At 47.2% G+C, this 24201-nt stretch overlaps 1 protein-coding gene across 2 annotated transcripts in view; it reads right to left on the bottom strand.

Annotated features, from left to right (window-relative positions):
• Positions 1-16947, bottom strand: part of DPYSL4 (dihydropyrimidinase like 4) — a 56354-nt gene extending 39407 nt beyond the window's left edge. Inside the window, exons 1-8 of one of the 2 annotated variants that reach the window (XM_063962180.1) lie at positions 16606-16947; positions 9494-9582; positions 7848-8032; positions 5329-5493; positions 2585-2646; positions 2417-2497; positions 1467-1535; positions 1257-1377 (exon numbers count right to left, since the gene is read on the bottom strand). In XM_063962180.1, the coding sequence (XP_063818250.1) occupies positions 1257-1377; positions 1467-1535; positions 2417-2497; positions 2585-2646; positions 5329-5493; positions 7848-8032; positions 9494-9582; positions 16606-16947 (1114 nt within the window). Of the gene's footprint in view, positions 1-1256; positions 1378-1466; positions 1536-2416; positions 2498-2584; positions 2647-5328; positions 5494-7847; positions 8033-9493; positions 9583-15602; positions 15911-16605 lie in introns of those variants that run through there. The other variant, XM_063962179.1, reaches the window with a different exon arrangement.
• Between the last annotated feature and the right edge of the window lie 7254 nt (positions 16948-24201).

A 24201-nucleotide genomic window follows, 5' to 3' on the forward strand; every position in this document is an offset into this window, starting at 1 on the left:
AACAACAGCTCTAGATATATGCCATTATAAGATCAGACTGAAGTTTCTTATTAAGGGGTCTATTTACTAAGCCTTGGATGGAGATAAAGTATTAGCCAATCAGTTCCTAACTGCCATGTCACAGGCTGGATTTGAAAAATGGCAGTTACGTAGGAGCTGGTTGGTTGATACTTTATCTCAGTCCACTTTATCTCCATCCAAGGCTTTAGTAAATAGACCCCTTAGTTCTTTATCAGGAACCATCATAGCCACTGCATATCGGTGTAGCCCAGTATAACAGCTACAAGCCTGAGACATCCTGAACGCCACATTAACCTGCACCCATGGCCTTTGCACGTTGGTAGCAGACATTCTAACCACTGATCCAACATTCACAAAGATCTAGACTACAGTATGACTTCACTAGGAACTTGTGACATCACAGAGAGACTTCATGATAAAATGTACCAAAGAGTAATTAGCACTGGTTGTAGTGAAGCTTCAGCCTACAAAGTGGTGGCCATCACTGAGTCCTGATAATGGATTGTCTACTGTACACTTTAACCCCTTCAGTGGTGACTTTATTTTTACTATGTCACACCTGCCAGGGTGGCTTTTTAAATGAATAACCTGCTTGTTGCCAGGGGTTTCATGCGCGTTGCCATGGGTTTTATGCGCTGGGTGTCATGCTCGTTGCATGGGGTTTCATGCTCTGGGATCCATGCTCGTTGCCAAGGGTAATGCCCGTTGTCAAGGGTAATGCTCATTGCCAGAGGGGAATGCTTGTTGCTAAGGGGAATGCTCATTGCCAAGGGGGTATATTTTAGCGCCTGCCATCACTTAAATCATCTCCCCCTCCTCCCTCGTACTCCGCTCAAGGGGGATGGAGTTTTGCAGAATGATGCAGTTGCGGTGTGACGTCAAAACTCCGCCCCTGAGTGGAGTACGAGGGAGGAGGAGCAGTTTCATGTCCCGGAAATCTTCCGGGATAGCCAGTCTCCCCAGTGCAGCTGGCCCTAGAGATTTTCTGGGCATGCCACTTAAGGGGTTAAATATTGCAGTGGTTCTCTGTGCCAGTATAAATCAGTTTCAGTATAGGTCAGCGGGTCACATACGGGTGTGCTGATTTATAATGGATGAAACTCTGCTCCTGAACAAATAAGTGAATAATGAATTCCTCAACAAGCACAAAATGAGACTTTCTGCTACAACAAGCAGAGCGCAGAGCAAAACGCTCGAGGAAAGCTCTGCAGCTAAAATTGCATATTGTTCTCTACCTTTCCTCTTTGCTTGAGCAATCACGTCAGCAGCACCTTTGCTCATGACTTTGGTGATGTACAAGGGGCAGTTGGCTTGCTTCGCGATGGTTATTGCACGGTAAGTTGCCTCTGCCGCCACCTGGAGGGACAGGAATGATGTCAAGCGTGAGGTCTGCCAACGTGCTCACAGAGCCATTAGTGTGAGAAAATGGGAAATACTCTCATTACCTCCTCTGGGTGGCTGAGAACGTGGCTTTCCGGCCCTGTGATGCCAAGTTCCAGAAGACGCTTTTGTTCCTGTACAACATAAATGATTAAATAAATATAAATTGCTTAGGGAAGTCAACATTTCAGCTTCACGGCTACAGCTTTTATTCATTACGTTCCAGAACAGGATTTACTTTAGTGATGTTAAATGACATTTACAGACGCTAGCTAGACAAGCATCATTGGAGATGTGCTGTAATTTAACAAGAGCTGTAAGGCAAAAGGATTCAGTATGATATTCTGGCGTGACGGGATGCCAGAGGTCACAATACCGACGCCGCATCCCAATGGTGTAAATCCCGACAGGGGCGAGATAAGACTGTTCCCCCCTCTCCCCTAACCCTCACTATCCGCAGCCTAACCCTAACCTCCCCATTAGTGCTTGACCCTAACCTCACACCAGAGGAGCCTAAACCTAACCCTTCATGCCCCGCAGCCTAACCTTAACCCTCCCCCTTTAGTGCCTAAACCATCCCCCCGCCCCCGGTGGTGCCTAACCTTAACCCCCCCCCCCCTCCCTGCAGCCTAACCCTACCCCCCCCCCCCCCTTCCCCTCGACTTAGCCTAACCATAACATACCCCCCCTTCCCCTGGGTAGCACCTAAACCTAAGCCCCACCCCCCCACCCCCATCCCTAACACTGCCGCTACAATCCGGCGTGGGCCTCCTGATCCTGTCAGGATTCTGGCGTCGGCATTCTGACTGCCGGGATCCCGACAGCCGGCATCTTAACCGTATCCCAGGCAAACACCTTTACTATAAGTTATTGCTCTGTTAAGAGTTGAAGAAAATTGAAGATCTTTATGCCCCATGAACCGGGCTTCCCTAGGCATGTGGCTCAGCAGGCTTACATAGTGCCAAACATTTCCAAGCCATTCATTGGAGGCTATGGTGATACCGGATAGCAATACCTCTTCAATGATGTCTCCGTTCTCAGCATGCACTTGTGCTATGGCGCCCAGCTCCCGGATAATGCTGAAGATTTCGTACATCTGTGAAGAAAATAAACGTGTAATAACAATAAAACCAATGTCTCCCCCCACTACTTTATACACACGAGAGCTGTTATTATACTGTACCTCAGCATCTGTGCATTGGTATTTATCCTTGTATGCCATGTATACAAGAAAGGAATTCACACCTCAAAAAGAAAACAGAAAGGTTATATAATGAGAATTAAACCAGGCATGTCCAAACTGCGGCCCTCCAGCTGTTGAGAAACTACACATCCCAGCATGCCCTGACACAGCTTTAGCATTCTCTGACAGCTGAACTGTGTCAGGGCATGCTGGGATATGTAGTTTCTCAACAGCTGGAGGGCCGCAGTTTGGACATGCCTGAATTAAACATTCATAATTTCATTTTTGTTAGTTTTACCCACCTCCACTTTGATGATTGTCTTGGACAGGACAGCGAGTGGCATTCTAGCTACTATGGAACTACGGATTCCAGCATGCCCTTCCACAGTTTTAGCATGGTCTAAAAGTAAAAAGTATGGCAGAGAATGCTGGGATGTGTAGTTCCACAGCAACTGGAGGGCCACGTTGCATACCACTAGTCTATACTAATGCCAGTAGCACAATATGCAAATGAGCACGACAAGACCAATTTCATAGGCAGTGTATAGGTAAAGCAAATGCAATGTTCTGTCCCTCACTGACAAGTAAAGTGAGATCAAGTATGCATTTTCTTTTTTTCAAATAAACAGGTTGGATGTCAGAAATTGACTTCCTATAGGGGTGCTCCTGTAGCACAGTCTTCCACCATCAACATGACAGGAGCTGTAGATTATTACTCTGTGCTGTTAGAGGCGACTGCGCGTTCAATCTCTGTCTGTGGCTTCCTGCTGCCTCCATTCCCCTCCTCACATCATGCCACTGTCCCTGTCACATGCAGCCGTGCCCTCACTGACTCATCACTCATCTCCTGATATACTCTGTGCTGCTGGGTACCCTGCTCCTCCTGCTATATAACGCTCAGTCTGTGGCTTATTGTAGCATCTATTCCCCTTCTCAGATCATTACACTGCCCCTGTCACATGCAGCCCTGTCCTCACTGACTCATCACTCATCTCCTGATATACTCTGTGCTGCTGGGTACCCTGCTCCTCCCACTATATAACTCTCAGTCTGTGGCTTATTGTAGCATCTATTCCCCTTCTCAGATCATTACACTGCCCCTGTCACATGCAGCCCTGTCCTCACTGACTCATCACTCATCTCCTGATATACTCTGTGCTGCTGGGTACCCTGCTCCTCCCACTATATAACTCTCAGTCTGTGGCTTATTGTAGCATCTATTCCCCTTCTCAGATCATTACACTGCCCCTGTCACATGCAGCCCTGTCCTCACTGACTCATCACTCATCTCCTGATATACTCTGTGCTGCTGGGTACCCTGCTCCTCCCACTATATAACTCTCAGTCTGTGGCTTATTGTAGCATCTATTCCCCTTCTCAGATCATTACACTGCCCCTGTCACATGCAGCCCTGTCCTCACTGACTCATCACTCATCTCCTGATATACTCTGTGCTGCTGGGTACCCTGCTCCTCCCACTATATAACTCTCAGTCTGTGGCTTATTGTAGCATCTATTCCCCTTCTCAGATCATTACACTGCCCCTGTCACATGCAGCCCTGTCCTCACTGACACATCACTCATCTCCTGATATACTCTGTGCTGCTGGTGACCCTTCTCCTTCCTTTATATAACTCTCAGTCTGTGGCTTATTGTAGCATCTATTCCCCTTCTCAGATCATTACACTGCCCCTATCACATGCAGCCCTGTCCTCACTGATACATCACTCATCTCCTGATATACTCTGTGCTGCTGGTGGACACTGCTCCTTCCACTATACAACTCTCAGTCTGTGTCTTACTGCCGCCGCTATTCCCCTAACCACATTATAACACTGCCCCTGTCACATGCAGCCCTGTCCTCACTGACTCATCACTCATCTCCTGATATACTCTGTGCTGCTGGTGGACACTGCTCCTTCCACTATACAACTCTCAGTCTGTGTCTTACTGCCGCCGCTATTCCCCTAACCACATTATAACACTGTCCCTGTCACATGCAGCCCTGTCCTCACTGACTCATCACTCATCTCCTGATATACTCTGTGCTGCTGGTGGACACTGCTCCTTCCACTATACAACTCTCAGTCTGTGTCTTACTGCCGCCGCTATTCCCCTAACCACATTATAACACTGCCCCTGTCACATGCAGCCCTGTCCTCACTGACTCATCACTCATCTCCTGATATACTCTGTGCTGCTGGTGGACACTGCTCCTTCCACTATACAACTCTCAGTCTGTGTCTTACTGCCGCCGCTATTCCCCTAACCACATTATAATACTGCCCCTGTCACATGCAGCCCTGTCCTCACTGACTCATCACTCATCTCCTGATATACTCTGTGCTGCTGGTGGACACTGCTCCTTCCACTATACAACTCTCAGTCTGTGTCTTACTGCCGCCGCTATTCCCCTAACCACATTATAATACTGCCCCTGTCACATGCAGCCCTGTCCTTACTTATACAATCACAAGAATGGGCAGGTCACTGACTCCCACAACAAAACTCACACCGCTCTACCAAACAGGTACTGGAGGGGACGTGACCAAATCTGGGAGGTGTGACCACACCCACTCCCCAAAAAAAGGAAAATACTATGCGCGGCACCGGGAAGCGCCACAGCATGCTGCAATGGGAGACATTTGACCCAGGTAATTAGAATGACCCCTCCCCCTCGTGGCACCCCTGGTAGAGAAGTGCTCTGGCACTAACCATAACATGAATGAACTGCTGACACTCACCCTTGTCCTTTACTAATGCCTCCAGCTCCTCTTTCAGACTCTCGTGCCAGTGTGTGATATCCACATGCAGGGAGTAATCGCAACACACCTTCTCATCTGCCCATTCTCTCCACTGGTCATATGCAACAACCAGGTGCATTCCAGCTTCAGGGAAGACGTGGTCAACTGGAACAGAATAGATGATCGTGATGTATGGTATAATTACATAAGGGGGAGATGTACTGCACCTTCTAATTAGGACAAGTGGAGAAGTTACCCATAGCAACCAATCAGATTCTACTTATAATTTTATGCAATGTAATCAATTGTGGATCCAGGGAGGGGGGAATAAGGGTGGGCAGCTGACACTTCCCCAGGACCGAGCAGGAGAAGGATGTCGCTGCCGCTCGAAGGAGAAAGAGAAGGTGTTTGTGTTATGGGGGAGGGGGGGGCAATCACCTTGAAAGCCACCACACCACCCAGATCCCCACTAAATGTACTAAATAAATTATAAAATCTTGTCCTATTTAGAAGGTTTGATATCGTCCTCTTAAAGGGAGTTGTATCAAACCTTGGAGAAAAATGAAGAGAAGATAAAGTGGAGAGAGATAAAGCACCAACTAATCAGCTTCAAACTGTCATTATTTTTTTCAAACACAGGGGCCCATTTATCAACAAGTTTCAGCTACATAAAACTGGTTGCATATGATAAATGGTGCTCCAGCCAATCAGTTCCCAACTGTTATTTTGTTAAACACATGACAGTTGGGAGCTGATTAGCTGGACCACCATGTGTCATGCGCAATGAGTTTTAAATAGCTAAAGCTCATTGAAAAATGGGCCCCACAGGGTAAAAATGGCTGTTAGAAGCTGACTGACTAGTACTTGGGCCCTCATTTCGAGTTGTTCGCTCGCTAGCTGCTTTTAGCAGCAGTGCACACGCTAGGCCGCCGCCCTCTGGGAGTGTATCTTAGCTTAGCAGAATTGCGAACGAAAGATTAGCAGAACTGCTACTAAATAATTCTTTGCAGTTTCTGAGTAGCTCCAGACCTACTCAGAGATTGCGATCAGCTCAGTCCGTTTAGTTCCTGGTTTGACGTCACAAACACGCTCTGCGTTCGGCCAGCCACCCCCCCCCCCCCCCCCCCGTTTCTCCAGACACTCCCGCGTTTTTTCCTGACACGCCTGCGTTTATTAGCACACTCCCGGAAAACAGTCAGTTACCTCCCAGAAACGCCCCTTTCCTGTCAATCACTCACCGATCAGCAATGCGACTGAAAAGCATCGTACGAACACCAGCAAATCTACTAAGTTTTGTGTTAAATAACTTAGCGCATGCGCGCTGCGTACCATTGCGAATGCGCATTTAGCAACAAATCGCAGCATAGCGAAAATCAGCAACGAGCGAACAACTCGGAATTACCCCCTTTATCTCTCTCCACTTTATCGCTCTCCTCGGTTTGATATATTTCCCCCTTAGTCTAGGATCACCTAAAACAAACTTTTATCTCAGTATTGCATTATTATGAATTCTCACAATGGTAAAGCTGTACATCAATACGTATTGGCATACCACAAAAATGTAGGTGCATAGAATATAAGACATTTTTCTGATTATTTGTTTACATAGTGACACCAATATGCCACTGTGGTGTCCTCAGGTTCTTCCTAACCTGTCTAATTGTGAGCTGTTATTTTAGGATATTATTTTATACCATTATTACAACAAAGTTGCAGCACTCTGCAGAGCAGTAAACACTTAGGGGCCGATTCTGATTTGGAAGCAAAAACAAAAAAAAAACAACCTTTGTATCTCGGACAAACCATGTTGCAATTAAAGGGTGGACGAAAAATGTGTTTATTTATTTCTTGCATGCATGGTAAATACTGCCAGCTTTTGCATGTAGCCCACAAATGTTGGTCAGATTTCTTTTTACACTAAAATTAGATTTAAATTTGGACATGCCTCTCTCACATCCAAATGTCTCTGCACATTTTAAACAGAGATGAGCGGGTTCGGATTTAATGCCAGAATTAAAGCCAGTTCTGTTTTATCTGGATTTTTCCTATTTGCTATCCAAAACATGTGACATCCGTGAGCCAATAAGATGCCGTTTTGAGAACCGAGTAAATCCAAACCCGCTACATCTCTAACTTTAAACAACTCACAAAGCATACACAGAAATATGTAATCCTATCTTTATAACAATAGTATACCCATGAATTCAATATTCAATATACACAACGGGGGGGGGGGGGGGGGGTATGTTATATGCCTCGTTATTTTTTCGGCCAATTCGCAATTTTGTCCCGATGGTCATTATCTGGCTACCCAATTATAGCCCGCAAAGCATAATCCCTAATAAGTGCCAGGTATCGGGGCTAGTTGGCTAGCCCCTGGCGAAACCATTATCGGCAGAAAATCACATCGTCCAGTTGGATGCCGCCCAAAGAATCATACAGTCACAAATAAACATAAGTACTATCCACCGAACACATGTGGCCATTTGTAACGTACATACTTGTGTTGGTATACTCACTAATCATTGTAGTGCCACCTGCCAACGCAGCTTTGCTTCCCTGGAAGAAGTCATCGGCACTGGTCATTCCCATCATGGGCATCTGTAGTCTTGTGTGGACATCTATTCCACCGGGTATGACCAGCAAGCCCCGGGCATCAATGGTCTTTACCCCACCGGGGACAATCAGATTTTCTCCAATTTGTCTAGAAAAAACAATGACACAGACTAAACAACATTGCAAAAGTTTTCTACAAAACCAATGTTGCTCCCTGAGGGGCTGGTTGGCCTCAGAAATTGCGGCAAAATGAGTTTGTGGACAAAAGGAACGTACTCATAACTTGCGTACATGAGTCTATATGGAGACAGGCGCCGATCCCCTATTGAATTCACCCAGTGCTGGACAGACTAGGGCTGGTGGACACCATGGCAGGAAGCCCATGCCGTTTGTCCACCTGATTTTGCAGTTATCAGCCCAGACTTTGAGGAAGGGATGGTAGACAATCTCTCAAGTGATTAGCTGCTGGTTGTACAGCAGATGGGGACACTACTTGTGCAATATTATTGTGCGACTTGTTAGCAGAACAGGCAAAATAGAATATGTATACTGTATGTACATCTGTGACTGGTTACACTGCATGTGATTGGCCCGCCTGTCAGAACGTACATATACTGCAATCTCCATCCACTGCTATCGCCACACAGTGGTTATGGTTAAGCTTTGTATTGCACGGAGTTGATCCTCTCTGGCCTTAAGGGGTAGTTCAGACTTGATCGTAGCACATCTACGATCACCTTCACATACATGCGGGGGGACGCCCAGCACAGGGCTAGTACTCCCCGCATGTCTGGCTCTGCCCCCCACCCCCCTTCACATAGGTACAAAAGCAGGGAGGAGGGAGCTATCCGTCACTCTCTGGGTCGCAATGGCTGCGTGTGATGTCATGCAGCCGCCGTGGCCCACACCCCGCACGGTCCGGGCACGCCTGCGTTGCCTGGACCGTGCACGCAAAATGGCGGCTCAACGCCACCGGCCCGCCCCCTCCGCCCAGAGAGAGACAATCGCTGGGCAGAGATGCCGATCGCATCTCTGGCATGCGCCAGCTATTTCAGACCACAGCAGCGATCAGGTCTGAATTAGCCCCTTAGAACGCTAACATGCGGTGTTTACATGCCGCGACTAGGACGCCTGAATGGCGCGGTCAGAGGAAAGCTGTATGAGGACACATCTGTATTTGCACTTACACACCCTTACTGCCTACAGTAGGAGAGAACGCTGCTTCACACACGAGTCTCTTTGACTGTAAACACTGGTCTGATAAGAATGCGTCTCTCTGCATTCTTGGTCATTTTCTGAGCATTCCCAGTGCAAAAAATCTACAAAATACGCTCCGCTCCCACTACAGCCCCCAAGTGTGTTGCAGGATACATGGAGCCAGCTATTGCACTCTCAAAGACCTCTGACTCTGCCTAATAGGTGCCGAAGAAACTGCCGGTGCCAAGTCACAGCACTCATCTGGAGAGTGTTCTATCGGAAACGTCCAGTAACAGCCAGTGACTGCGGAACACGCCCGACATGAGCAACATTTTAAAATAGCCTTATTTTCTAATAAAGAAACCGATAAATGTCCACGAAATGTGTTGCTTGTTTATTAAACATAACTTACTTTATTAAACCATCCTCGACGTATATGTCTGCAAGAAAAGACTGGTCATCGTTAACGATCTTCCCTCCTTTGATCAGAAGTCGGTCGCTCTGCAGAAGAAAACAGGCTCATTATACAATATAAGGATCATGTCTGTGTTCAGCTTCGTAGAAGTGGAACACGCATAGCCAGGCGGCTGCGGAAACAACGCTACAGACAGACGGGATGCAGACCGCCGGAGGGGATTAAAGTGAGGCTTTTGTTGGCAAACTGAACCAATTTAAGGGGGTGATTCAGACCCGATCGCTGCTGTGCGTATTCGCACAGCGGGCGATCAGGTATTAACTGCATAAGCGTATGCATCACAATGCGCACGCTCGTCGGACAACAACAAAGGGCATCGCCTGTCAGCGATGGGATGGTGCGAAAAATCTGATCGCACAAGTGGTCGCAATGTAATTGACAGGAAAAGGCTGTTTGAGGGTGGTAATTGAGCGTTTATTGGTGAGTGTCCAGAAAATCGCAGGTGTTTTCAGGGAGGGTGTCTGACGTCAACTCCGGCCCCGATCAGCCTGATTCTATCGCACTGTAGGAGTAAGTCCTGGGCTGCGCAGAGCATAGGCGTGTGCAGACACTGACAGGCGGGTGCCGCTCCGGACTTCCCCCCCTCCACGGCATTATAGTGTTCTCTCACCTCCCCTGTCCTGGATATAGACTGCTTACCTGGGCCGCCCAGGTGAGCAGTCTATATCCAGGACAGGGAAGGTGAGAGAACACTATAATGCCGTGGAGGGGGGAAGTCCGGAGCGGCATCCGCCTGTCAGTGTCTGCGCACGCCTATGGCGCAGAGACTGCAAACACTGGATTTTTGCAGCTCAGCATACACTTGGGACCGCACACCTGCACAGCGAATTTACACTCCCCCTGGAGGCGGCGACTATCTGAACGCAGGACAGCAAAGTTTGCAGCCCAGCGATCAGGTCTGAATCCACCCCTAAATTGCAAGCTTTTGTGCATATATATTAAGGTAAGTCTATATGTCAGCAGTAGCGGATCTTGCCACGGGCAAGCAGGACTTTTGCCTGGGGCGCCGCCTTCCGGAGGGCGCCGGCGTCATCCGGAGAGCGCCGCACCATGGCAAGATCCACTACTCTGTGCCCCCCGCTGGCCGCTGTGTCCCCCACTGGTCCCGTTGTCCCCCGCTGTGAAGGGAAACTAGATGCTACGCGTCTAGTTTCCCTTCGTGTAGAGGACTTTTGCTGTGTGGTGCGTGATGACGTAGTGTCTGTCATCCGAGGAAAGGAGCGGCGCCGGCGGAGATCTGCAGCGGTCGGGAGCGGGGATAGTAAGTATTTTTTTTTCTTTCAGTGGCGCTACTCCACTGTACAGGGGGCGTAACTGACCACGCCCCCTGTACGAAGCCACGCCCCCCATTTTCTGCCCGGGGCGCCAAAGGGTCTAGAACCGGCCCTGTATGTCAGGCATGGTATACAGAAAATACTTGCCTATTTTTGTAACTTTGCTAATGAATTAGGATGTAATTCATTCAAAGGAAGTTAATTCAAGTAACAAGCAAATTGTTTTTAACAGCAGTACCTATTTATTACATGGCATCATTATTAAGGTGGCCAAACATGGTTAGGGCAGATGTGATCATTGATAGACCAGATCTGTGCACAATTTGGACGTACACGTGGAGGATCAAATTGTACAGATCTGGGGGTAAATTTACTAAGGTGGGAGATTTTTAGAACTGGTGATGTTGCCCATAGCAACCAATCAGATTACATCTATTATCTGCTAGAAGCAGCTAGATAAATGGTAAGTAGAATCTGATTGGTTGCCATGGGCAACATCACCAGTTCTAAAAATCTCCCACCTTAGTAAATTTACCCCCTGGTCTTTTGATGTAAAGGGTTTATGGTCTACACTGCCAACTAGAATAAACAGAATGTGTAGTAACAATCCGTTAAATTATAATCATCTTTGTCATTTTATTTGGATGGTTTGATCCAATATATGATTCTAGGGTGATTTAGTCAAACTTGATAAAATTCTCTAGCTGGACTGTGTGTCAGGGCATCAGAGTCCATAATGATAAAGCACATACAGGTACACCACCGATAATCCGGCACCCTCGGTTCCAGCACTGTGCCAGATTATCCATTTTGAGGGATTATCGGTGGTATATACAGCCGCATCCCAACGTTTTACCCTACTACCCCCTAATCTTAAACCTCCCGCAGCCTGACTCCTCCCCACAGCCTAACTCTACTCTGCAGTCTAAGTGAGCCCTCCCGCAGCCTGACTGAGCCCTCCCGCAGCCTGACTGAGCTCTCCGCGCAGCCTGACTGAGCCCTCCTGCAGCCTGACTGAGCCCTCCCGCAGCCTGACTGAGCCCTTCCGTAGCCTGAGCCCTCCCGCAGCCTGACTGAGCCCTCCCGCAGCCTGACGGAGCCCTCCCGCAGCCTAACTGAGCCCTCCCGCAGCCTGACGGAGCCCTCCCGCAGCCTGACTGAGCCCTTCCGTAGCCTGAGCCCTCCCGCAGCCTGACTGAGCCCTCCCGCAGCCTGACTGAGCCCTCCCGCAGCCTAACTGAGCCCTCCCGCAGCCTGACGGAGCCCTCCCGCAGCATAACTGAGCCCTCCCGCAGCCTGACTGAGCCTTCCCACAGCGTAACTGAGCCCTCCCGCAGCCTGACTGAGCTCTCCCGCAGCCTAACTGAGCCCTTCCGTAGCCTGAGCCCTCCCACAGCCTGACTGAGCTCTCCCCCAGCCTGACTGTGCCCTCCCGCAGCCTGACTGTGCCCTCCCGCAGCCTGACTGATCCCTCACCCAGCCTGACTGAGCCCTCCCGCAGCCTGACTGAGCCCTCCCGCAGCCTGACTGAGCCCTCCCGCAGCCTGTCTGAGCCCTCCCGCAGCCTAACTGATCCCTCCCGCAGCCTGACTGAGCCCTCCCGCAGCCTGACTGGGCCCTCCCGCAGCCTGACTGAGCCCTCCTGCAGCCTGACTGGGCCCTCACGCAGCCTGACTGAGCCCTCCCACAGCCTGACTGACCCTCCTGCAGCCTGACTCCCCCCACAGCCTAACTGAGCCCTCCCGCAGCCTGACTGAGGCCTCCTGCAGCCTGACTCCCCCCACAGCCTAACTGAGCCCTCCCGCAGCCTGACTGAGGCCTCCTGCAGCCTGACTGAGCCCCCCCACAGCCTAACTGAGCCCTCCCGCAGCCTGACTGAGGCCTCCTGCAGCCTGACTGAGCCCCCCCACAGCCTAACTCCCCCCACAGTCTAACTGAGCCCTCCCGAAGCCTGACTGAGCCCTCCTGCAGCATAACTCCCCCCCCCCCCCCCCCCCACACACACAGCCTAATTCTCCCCAGCGCATGATGTCTCTGTTTTAAAAGAGGACCCTCAGGTGTCGGATAATTGATGTTGTACCTGTAATAATTTTATAATACAGCGCTCATTTTGTACAGATTTAGTGTTATGGTTTATTTATAGATTGCCACCAATGTTCACAGCGCTGTACCGAGACTACTAGTCATTTTCACTAAGTCTCGTCCCCATTGGAGCTTACAATCTAAACTGCAACACACTCACACACACTAATTGATAAACACATTAGACTCTAATATGCACAATTCTCAGTGGTTATATGAAAAGCGCTTTTGCCGATACGGCTTTGAACCAGCATTATATGACCGTGAGAAAGACATTACTAATATTGGTAGAACTCAAGCAATACTAGAGCATCGTCATCTTAGTAATGTCCGTGGAACACAGCACCTTATCCAAGAGGGAAAATATCATCAACAAGGTCCCAAATCCAAGGGACTCTTTGACAAAGTACTCAGCAGCTGTCTTCTGTGTTCAGTAATGGGCACCCATTAAGGACTATGTGTAGGTCATTATAGAAGCAGAAGAAACACATGCAAAGTGTCTGGGGTATGACTGCTGCTACTGTACATAGGAGCTGTCACTGACAAGACACTGAAAGGCAATGACTCTTCTATTCATTTTATAAGGGATATAATCAAATTAGATTTTTTTGGCCATTTTCTGTGTCCCCCCTTCCCCTACAAGACACAGTTCTCCATCATCCCGAGCCGTCGTTCTTTATAACATAAATACAGGGAAATAATGCAGCCGTCAGACAAATGTTAATAATATGTAAATAATCAATACTTCATAAAATAATCATGTGTAAAGTGCTTAGAACACCACACCCTGCCAACTTCCAGACCTTTCCAGAAATAAATCAGATCATAGTATATTATATTATATTATATTATATAATCATGGCCATGCAAACTGTATGTAGTGTGCGTGTTCCGGCACAGACTGTAAGCTCCGATGCAGCTAACACTGTTTGACAATGATTACATATGAGGGTGTGGTTCATCAAATCGACAGTGTCTAGGTCGACAATGTTTAGGTCGACCACTATAGGTCGACAGTCACTAGGTCGACATGGATGGAAGGTCGACAGGGTTTCTAGGTCGACAGGTCTAAAGGTCGACATGAGGATTTATTTTTTTGGGTGTCGTTTTCTTCGTAGAGTGACCGGGATCCCAAATTAGTGCACCGCTTCGCTCGCCATGCTTCGGGCATGGTGTCTTCGCTCCGCTACCGCTTCGCTCGGCACACTTTACCGTTCCAATCGTAGTCCACGTGGATCGTTAAGTATGAAAAAATTAAAAAAAAGAAAAAAAAAGTGAAAAACTCATGTCGACCTGTCGACCTAGCACATGTCGACATAGAAACCCTGTCCGACCTTCCATCCATGTCGACCTAGTGACTGTCGACCTATAGTGGTCGACCTAAACATTGTCGACCTAGACACTGTCGATCTTCAGACCGGATCCCTACATATGATTCTATACAATGCTGCATGTTAATGTAGTTAGCTGTAGGCCATAAATATGTTTGGCACTATATAAATAAACATATATAACATTTTACAAGTATATTCAAAATGAAAATGATTCAGGAACTGCTAGATTACATGTACTATATAACCAGAATGATATTTGGGCCCAAGTTAGAGAGAGAGAGGATATTACACAACGTTTACATACAGAAGCCGGTGGAGAACCAATAGGATCTCTCCGGTAAGAACAAAACAAGATAAAAAGCATCTTCAGCTCATGGAGGGTAATACTAGATGGTACATATCATATCATAAATCAATGCTTTTGTGTTACATTGCCAATAACACATGTATAGTCAGAAAAAGCCCATTCCGTTTGTTCCTTTGCATAATTATTCACTCTTATTGCTTTACTGTTTATGCCCCAGTGCATTTGGTGGGATTCCATTGTAGAATTTATGTTGTTCTATAAATATATCAAATACACTGGGCATAATCATTTTCACATTTCACTGGAGAAAGCTGGGTTACCCAACTGCCAACCGATCTGACTGTTGGATCCTCGTAACAGAATGAACAGATTTATTTGCATTCATCACTGAGAAATATTTGACCCAGATTCCATATTTCAGGAATGGTAATTCAGCAAGGACAGGGATGGGAGGATGTGTATGTATGAGCTGCCTGGATGGGCCACATTACATCCTACGAATTGCAAGCCACCCCAGAAAACTATACAAACACTTCTGTAAATGAAACACAATATAAACAATTATTAAAAAAAATCACATCAAGAGGAAAATAGTTACACACAACATCAATAAACCCTGCTTTCAGCTGTATATAGCAAATCACACACACACACACACACACACACACACACACACACACACACACACACACACACACACACACACACATTATATATATATATATATATATATATATATATATATATATATATATATATATATATATATATATGATGCCTATGCGTGTTTGTAGTTTCTGAGCTGTGTGATTCTGCTGGTCCCTTTATTATCTGTGGAGGTGCAAGAAGCACAGACCTGGGGCATTTCCTCTAAGCATCTATGACAGCAGAGTCCCTCATTTGCTCTACTACTCTACACATCAATCTCCCCATACTGTATATTGTTGTTGTTTTTTTAAAGGGCCTCAGTGTAGAGAGAGCAATGACTGTCACTCCTATCATGGCTGTCTGCAATGGAACCCACCACCTCCCCCTCCCTCCTCTCTTACACTGATCCGAGGAATGCTCTTCTTCCCTTGGTATGACATCCTTGCAGTGTGTGGGGTGCCTGCTGACCGTGGATGAGGGGTGCCAGGCTCCTGTCTCAGGGTGTGGTGGGTGGGCTGCCAGTCTCCAGGCTCAGATGGGGTGGGGGGCTGCTTGCTTGTGCCTGCTCTCTGTGCTGCGAGAGGCTCGGTGGCTCCCCCTGCACTGGAAGCTCTTAGCCTGTTCCTCTCTGATTACAATGCCTCCTCATCCTGCTGCAAAGCTCCAGCCAGCAAGCCCGGAGAGGCCTCTCCTAGGGCCTGGAGCCAGCCCACTACCCCCCCCCACCAGAGGGCAAACAAAAGACATCTCTCCTGTGGATGGTCCGCGTGCCCTCTCCACTGGGCACAGCACCCACGGCCAGGTCACCCACTGCCTGGTACATCTCACTGCCTACTGCCAGGTACAATGCCATCAGCCATCAATGCTACTGTTCATTAACCTCTTCTCTGCCTACTACAGCCAGGCAGGGCAGGGGTTAATTTACTCACATCCTCTACTGTTAGCAATTGTAACAACTACAAAGAGTAGTCTGAATTGTCCATCAATACAGTATCATGCATGTAATCACACATACACAGTAGTCTCAGTAAATGCTGTGGATTGATGCGGATAAAGATCCTAGATAGAATATTGTAGCGCACGTTCTAGTTACTCTCCTCTAATTACCATATCCGCTCCTGTCCCTAGAGAGTAGCCAGACAATGACCATTAACCTCCTGTGACTGGTTTGTAGCCCATTCAGATGACGCACATTGTATTTTCTGAATGACAGAAATGTAGAAAAGAAAAACAGCAAATCAACATTTTTCTATTACAAAACAAACAAAAACAAACAAACAAAAAACTGCAAAAGTTATAAAGTCAGATTAAAAAAAAAAATTAAATCTGTTTGGGAACCACAGTAGTAATCTCAATTGGAAAAAAAAACTGCAGAAACTTGCTTTTGCTGAGTGTGGCTGTTACCTGGGCATCTGCAGGTGACTTGTCCCCAATACCAGCTGCAGTTCCCTGGATGTCAACTTTTTCAGTGGCCCCTGGCCCATCCGTGGTGGTGCTGCTGATGTCACTCCCAGACTCACTCAGCCCCTCAGACCCGGCACCTGAACTGCTCCCATCAACTATCCTGCTGCTCTTCTTTCCAACACTCAGAGAATCAAAGTCAATGGTTTTGTTCTCAAATGCCCCCTCCACGTTGCAGAACATGCCCCCATACTTCTGCCTGGGTTTGGGACTTCCTGATCCCAGTTTGGAGAAATAATTGGGGACATCTCCCTCTGCTGTGCCTGCTATGCTCCTCTCTGCCATGGCTGCTGGATTGCTGTCTTCCTGGGATGTCCTCTAACATAATCTGAAGTGAAGTCAACTCCTGGTCTGCCAGGCTCAATTTGAGGAAGGGACACTGTATATAAAGTGTCACATAACCCCCTGGGGTTATACCACAGATGGCGGCTCCTTTAAGGTTTTATTGCACTGTCCAATGTGTGTGGTGCTGAATTACAGAGAATACACACAGTACCAGGTTACACTGTGACAATAGCAGATTTAGGGGGGGATGTACTAAGCAGTGATAACCGTGGAGAAATTAGCCAGTGGAGAAGTTGCCCATGGCAACCAATCAGCTGCTCTGTATAATTTAAGTATGCAAATTATAAATGTTACTTCAATGCTGATTGGTTGCCGTGGGCAACTTCTCCACTGGCTTACTTCTCCGCGGTTATCACTGCTTAGTACATATCCCCCTTACTGTAAGTCATTATTACTGAAATAGTGATTAGAATTGGGTCTTGGTGTTTTGCTTATTTGGGTTTATCATCTGAATTTGTATATATCCTTAGAGGATTTTTTTGTGGAGTTTTAATATGATCTACAAAGAAAATAATGGTATGATGAAAGTTATTACCAGTTATTTATATAGCACACACATATTGTGCAGCGCCTTACAGAAAATATATCAGTCATTCACATCTATCCCTGCCCCAGTGGAGCTCACAATCTATATTTCCTGAGACATGTACACACGTGTTAGGATTGTTTGAAGGAATCCGGAACACCTGGAGGATATCAATGGAAGAATAAATTAATTGAACCCAAGACCAGAGTGCTGTGAGGCATCTGCACCGCCAAACATACATACATAGATAATAGGTAATACATAGATCATAGACAGTACATAGATAATAGGTAATACATAGATCATAGCGTAAGTCTGTCATGATGTGGGACAGTTCTTGTCCTTGTTGCACACAAATAAGTCTGTTCAAACTTCAAAGAACATATTATCCTCACATAAAGCTGAACAATAGCATTTCACTAAAATCTGACTTGGCTCCTGATAACAGACACCTTTTCATTACAGTCTCCAGAGCTACACTGGGAGGTGCCAGTTCTCTAGGAACGTTTCTGGCATAGTTGCTATATCTGTATATTCATATGCGTATTATGCCAGTGGCATTGAAGTGAAACAGCAGTGCCAATGGACACCCTGAAGTGCTTTAAAAAGAATACTAGGATCTAAAAGAAAAAGTGGCATTGTGTCTATCTATCCATCTATCTATCTATCTATCTATCTATCTATCTATCTATCTATCTATCTATCTATCTATCTATCTATCTATCTATGTCTTCCAGGTTTGAATTGGGAAAAACATTCTGTTCTGCACTTTATACTGTAGTGCAGTGGTTCCTAAACTTTTTTGAATCACGGTACCCTAGAGCAGGGGTGGGGAACCTTTTTTCTACCGAGGGCCATTTGGATATTTATATAAAATCCTTCGGGGGCCATACAAGTCTGCCCCCGCACGCGCCAAAAAAATGGGTGTGGCCAGTTAAAATGGGACGTGATACACATATGCCCCCAATAGTGCAGTGCCAGATCCACAATTGCCCCCACAGTGCCAGGTATACAAATGCCCCTCACAGTGCCAGGTATACAGATGCCCCCACAGTGCCAGGTATACAAATGCCCCCACAGTGCCAGGTATACAAATGCCACTCACAGTGCCAGGCATACAGATGCCCCCACAGTGCCAGGCATACAAATGCCCCCACCGTGCCAGGTATACAAATGCCACTCACAGTGCCAGGTATACAGATGCCCCACAGTGCCAGGTATACAGATGCCCCCACAGTGCCAGGTATACAAATGCCCCCACAGTGCCAGGTATACAAATGCCCCTCACAGTGCCAGGTATACAGATGTCCCCACAGTGCCAGGTGTACAGATGCCCCCACAGTGCCAGGTATACAGATGTACCCACAGTGCCAGTTATACAAATGCCCCTCACAGTGCCAGGTATACAGATGCCCCCACAGTGCCAGGTATACAGATGTCCCCACAGTGCCAGTTATACAAATGCCCCTCACAGTGCCAGTTATACAAATGCCCCTCACAGTGCCAGTTATACAAATGCCCCTCACAGTGCCAGGTATACAGATGTCCCCACAGTGCCAGGTATACAAATGCCCCTCAGTGCCAGGTATACAGATGCCCCCACAGTGCCAGGTATACAGATGCCCCCACAGTGCCAGGTATACAGATGTCCCCACAGTGCCAGGTATACAGTGCCAGGTATACAGATGCCCCCACAGTGCCAGGTATACAGATCCCCCCACAGTGCCAGGTATACAGATGACCCCCACAGTGCCAGGTATACAGATGCCCCCCCCCCCCCCCCCCCCCGTCCCGCTTACCGCTCCTTTCGGCAGGGACACGGAGGAGAGCGCGGCTATGTTGGGCGGCGGCGTGTAAGACTTGAAACCAGCCGCCGGTTCGAGAGCCAATCAGAGCTCGCAGACCGGCAGCCGCGGCTCCTGATTGGCTGCCGGTCCGCGAGCTCTGATTGGCTCACGAACCGTCGGCTGGTTTCAAGTCCTACACGCCGCCGCCGCCCGACAATAGCCGCGCTCTCCTCCGTGTGGTGACAGCTGAGACACGCTGCCGCCGGACTGTGCGGCGGCGTCTCACTGAGAGGAGCGGGTGGGCCGGACCAAACGGCTTCGCGGGCCGGAGGTTCCCCACCCCTGCCCTAGAGTATCAGAATTTTGTTCGCTGCACCTCGAGGCCAAAAGTTTCTTGATAAAATTAGAAAGAAATATTAACTTACATAAATTGTGTTTATATGTCATACTTAGGATCAATTATGTGATGAGGGACAAGACTTGACAGTCAACAGCTCTGGTTTTGACCATAAATAACTTGAATTGGTCCTGGACCACCAATCCAAGGCACCCCTGCCATCAGGGGCGGATTGGGAACAAAAAGCGGCCCTGGACAAATTTGTACTAGTGGCCCCACATGGGCAGCACCAGAGGTGTAAGGTCTAGCCATGAGCCATGGCAGCAGCACCCTCCCCCCAAGACTTTCCAGATAGTGGGCATGTCCAGCATCAAGGGGGAAGTTAAAAAGAACTACAATTAAATATTATGAGCACATTATATGATACACCTTCAGAATTTAGGAAACTATATCATTCTTTAGAAAGATATATTTTCTTGCTTATTACACCAACCGTATCCTAATCACAATTCACTCAATCTTATATGTCAGCCAAGCAGGCAGACAGCGCATACACTAGATCATCTGCAATCACAGGCTAAGTGGCAAAGTCATTTTCATATATGCAAATTATTTTGCATCTTATTCATTATGTCTATAAAAAGGACCACATGTCCTCAAACAAAACAGGCCCCACGGGTGCGTCGGCCCACCGGGAATCTTCCCTGTAAACCCTATGCCCAATCCGCCTCTGCCTGCAAGTGTCTCAAGGCACCCCTGGGTGCCACGGCACACAGTTTGAGCACCACTACTGTAAGCAGTATTCTCTACACTATGTGACAAAAGTGATTGGACACCCCTTTGCACAAGCGAGATTATATGCTCCTGCAGCAGACGTATTTGTGTAGCAGGGGCGCCAGAATGTTTTGTGGTTGGGGGGGGGGGATGTAAATAATAAATTTTGTCGCTCCCCCTGATTAACCCCCCCCCCCCCTCCTCCATGCGGGGACCGCAAACCTCCAGATCCCCGCTGGTGGCGCAGCCTGCTACCCCATGTCCTGTCCTAGTGTGCAGAGAGAGTTAGATTTGGGTGTGTAGAGAGAGTTAGATTTGGGTGGGGTGTGTTCAAACTGAAATCTGAATTGCAATGTAAAAATAAAGCAGCCAGTATTTACCCTGCACAGAGACAATATAACCCACCCAAATCTAACTCTCTCTGCAAATGGTATATCTGCCCTTCCCCCTGCAGTGCACATGGTCTTGCCCGTCTGCTAACAAATTTGCTGCTACGATCAGGTCTGAATTAGGCCCAAAGAGCGAGAGGAGCAATAAATAGAAGGAAATGGGGGGCCAGGGAGAGAGAGAGAGAGAGGGGGGGGGGGGGGGAGGGGTGATAATGTTGCTATTATCTTAAACCATAAAGCTATACCTTTAAACACACTTTTACCATGGAGCCGCTGCGGCCGCTAAACTTAATATGCACTCTACGTACCTTTTACGCTATTTGCGTAATGAGTCCCGTACCATGTACGGACTCTGCGTACAAACGCCGCACTGGGGGTACAAAGTACACGCAGCGCGTACACACTCAATTAATACACTTTTAAACCTTATACAGTTAGGCAATGTAATACACTTTAAACCCTAGCAGGGAAAAGAGGACACAACACCGATTTGTAGTTAATCACTGGGTTCCGACACCACAGAGTAATATTTCTGAAAGGGGGTTAACAATACAAATTATGCACTACAATACAACAGAGTAAATGGCTACAGTCAATGTACATACGTGAGAATATTCGCATGCGCCTCCCGGTCTGGTCCTCCGCTATCAGGTAGATAACGTTAAGAGTCTTGTGTGTGGCCGGGCTGCAGCAGGCTTTATTTATACAAGTCTTCCAAAAGCAATACAATTGATACTGTAATCCCTTTGTCCATTGGACACAGGGATGCATCTTTACAGTACAGGAGAGGTCATAGGTTGATTTGAAAAGGTGGGCAATGTCTTTCTCAACTGTTCTTGTGGGTGGTCTCCTCTGGATTCCCGCCGCATACATAATATACAGTAAATACAGTTTATATCTATATTCTGCTTCTGCACATAACTATTTACAGGAACATGCGATCTTCCTCAAACCAACACCAGAATGTTACCCTTAAAATACCCTACAGCTGGATACCAGACACCACCTTATAACCTTAGTCTGTCCCCTCCTATCATGCAAAGGTGAATCCCTTTGTTCTGGAATCATTTAAACTGTTGATACTTGCTGATGTGGTGCATGGGGACTATGTGTACAATGTGCACTATTTGGATTAAATATGTAATGTTTTGATAGCCCTCCATGCGTTCACAAACTCCGCCGTAAATACCCATACCACGCGCAGGACTGCGGGAGCGACCATACGCAAATTGCGGATATGTGCACGCACGGCGGAACAAGTGCACGCGCAGTGGGCATGTGTGTGTATTTTATATGTGCTGCGTGTTCTGTAATATTTTTCGACTTTGACAGTCCACCCTTTGGCAGTCAACAATAACTGCCACTATCTAATCACTAAACAGAAAAATATCAATACAATATCTACAAACGATTGGATGGTAGGAGGAGAGTTGTAGGTGGGAAATGTATGACCTAGTGGGATAGTAAAAAGCATATATGTATGAATTCATGTCTGAGGGGCATGTATCATCGTGCCGTATATGTTCTAGATAAGCTTCGAGGTATTGCGAAGTATACATTAAATCCTTCTTATCCCGTATTAAGGGTCTGTAAGTGGGCCAACAAACACTACCAAGCTCTTTTTGGCTTCTTGTTCCAACAAATGGGGTGCACATTTAGTTGATGATACATGGAGGGGGAACATATGTGAGTGCTAGTATATGTGGATATCACCTGTCGACTATGTGTGTCACTACCTGGAGGTTGTAGAGATGAAGATAAGACACATATCTAAAATACATTCACATAACATTTTCATAATCATTCTTGGGTAGGATCGATGTCTTTTCCGGATTGGTGTATCTGGGCAGAGGGGGAAACAAAGGAAAAACGGGTGAAAGAAACAGGCCATGGAATTCATTTGCAATCAGGTCTTATCATAACACTGTCTCTATGGATGGGTCGTAAATTAAATCTGCTGCTTTAACAATGCCCCCGCTCCTTAAACTCATCAAATTTGTGCCGTGCTTGCGCCGCGTTAGAATTCGAACACACCTAAGTATCAAGCCAATAATTATGACGACTCCCAGGATACAAAGGAGAAACTTTCCTACACTCATAATAACATTTTGAGCCCACTCTCCTAATCCTGACAACCAATTTCGTGGGTTCAAGCATGAGACCCTGCCGGTCATCTCATTACCCACAGCGGTCAGGGTAAGGTTGTATCTCCTCCGGAACTCCCACTTCAACTGCAATATATCATCCATCTTTTGATCGATAATCTCTGTGGGGTCGTCAGTGCTGTTTGTAATATACGTGCAGCACTTCACACCATATTGAGTTGCCAAAGTGACACAGTACCCACCCGTCACGGCTGTGATATAATTGAGGACCATCCTGTGCTGGATCAGTTCTGTCTTGTAAGCTTGTAACTCCCTATCCGTATACCTGAATGTGTCGTCATACATCTCAGTGATATTATCTATCAAGTTCGCTAGCGCATGGATATACCTATAATTTATAATTCCTCTGGCAGTACGGGTGATGTCTAATGCGAGAAGGAATTGAATCCCGGTGGATTCGTGGATCAAATCAGAGGCTACGTGCTCTGTCCTCTCTATGAGGTGTCTCTTGACGATGTGTTCATAGTGAGTATGAGTATAAGGAGCCTGAGCACTGCGGTGAACATCTTTCATCTTATCATGGGTTATAGTCATGACCTCTGGCAACACTCTTCCAACATAACACAATCCCTCTGAGTTCGGGGCAAGCCACTTATACGCCTTCCTCCCACATATGAAATAGGCATCATCGGGGAGAACATATGGGACAGAATATGACATTACCATATTACAAACTTTCCAAGTGAAAAACCCAATCCCTAGTTCTCCCATCTGTTCAGTACAAGTATCAGGCTGGATGATATGAGCACAGTACCCTGGTGATACTTCTCCAACCCACATGGTCTTGCTTCCTCGGGTATACCTATACCGAAAATACCTTCCACTGTTGGTTATTTGGCGTACAAGTTCAGAGTCTATGGGTATCCTATCAGCTCTATGTGAAAAGGCCATTGTCTGGTTATTCCAGGTCACTTCCCAATTTCCCGGTTTTCGGTAATTGGAAATGTTGAAACACACTAAGGATCTATCTACATGATACTGGTGGAGCTTCAAACTAGGGGGCCTAGAAATATTAAATTTCTTGTCCACCGGTCTCCCACCCCGTAATTCGAGTACCTCATCTATTGCTAAAGGGTACGGTACTAATCCTGACTTGCTCTGACCTTGAGGTACTTGTGAGCACACCCAGCGTTCTGTCTGGTTTAAGACCTTACCCACTAGTGAGTGGTAATCACTCAATGGATGACGGTCCATGTTGATATTAAGGCTGGACTGA

This window comes from Pseudophryne corroboree, chromosome 3, assembly GCF_028390025.1.
Source record: "Pseudophryne corroboree isolate aPseCor3 chromosome 3, aPseCor3.hap2, whole genome shotgun sequence".
Lineage (NCBI taxonomy): Eukaryota > Metazoa > Chordata > Amphibia > Anura > Myobatrachidae > Pseudophryne > Pseudophryne corroboree.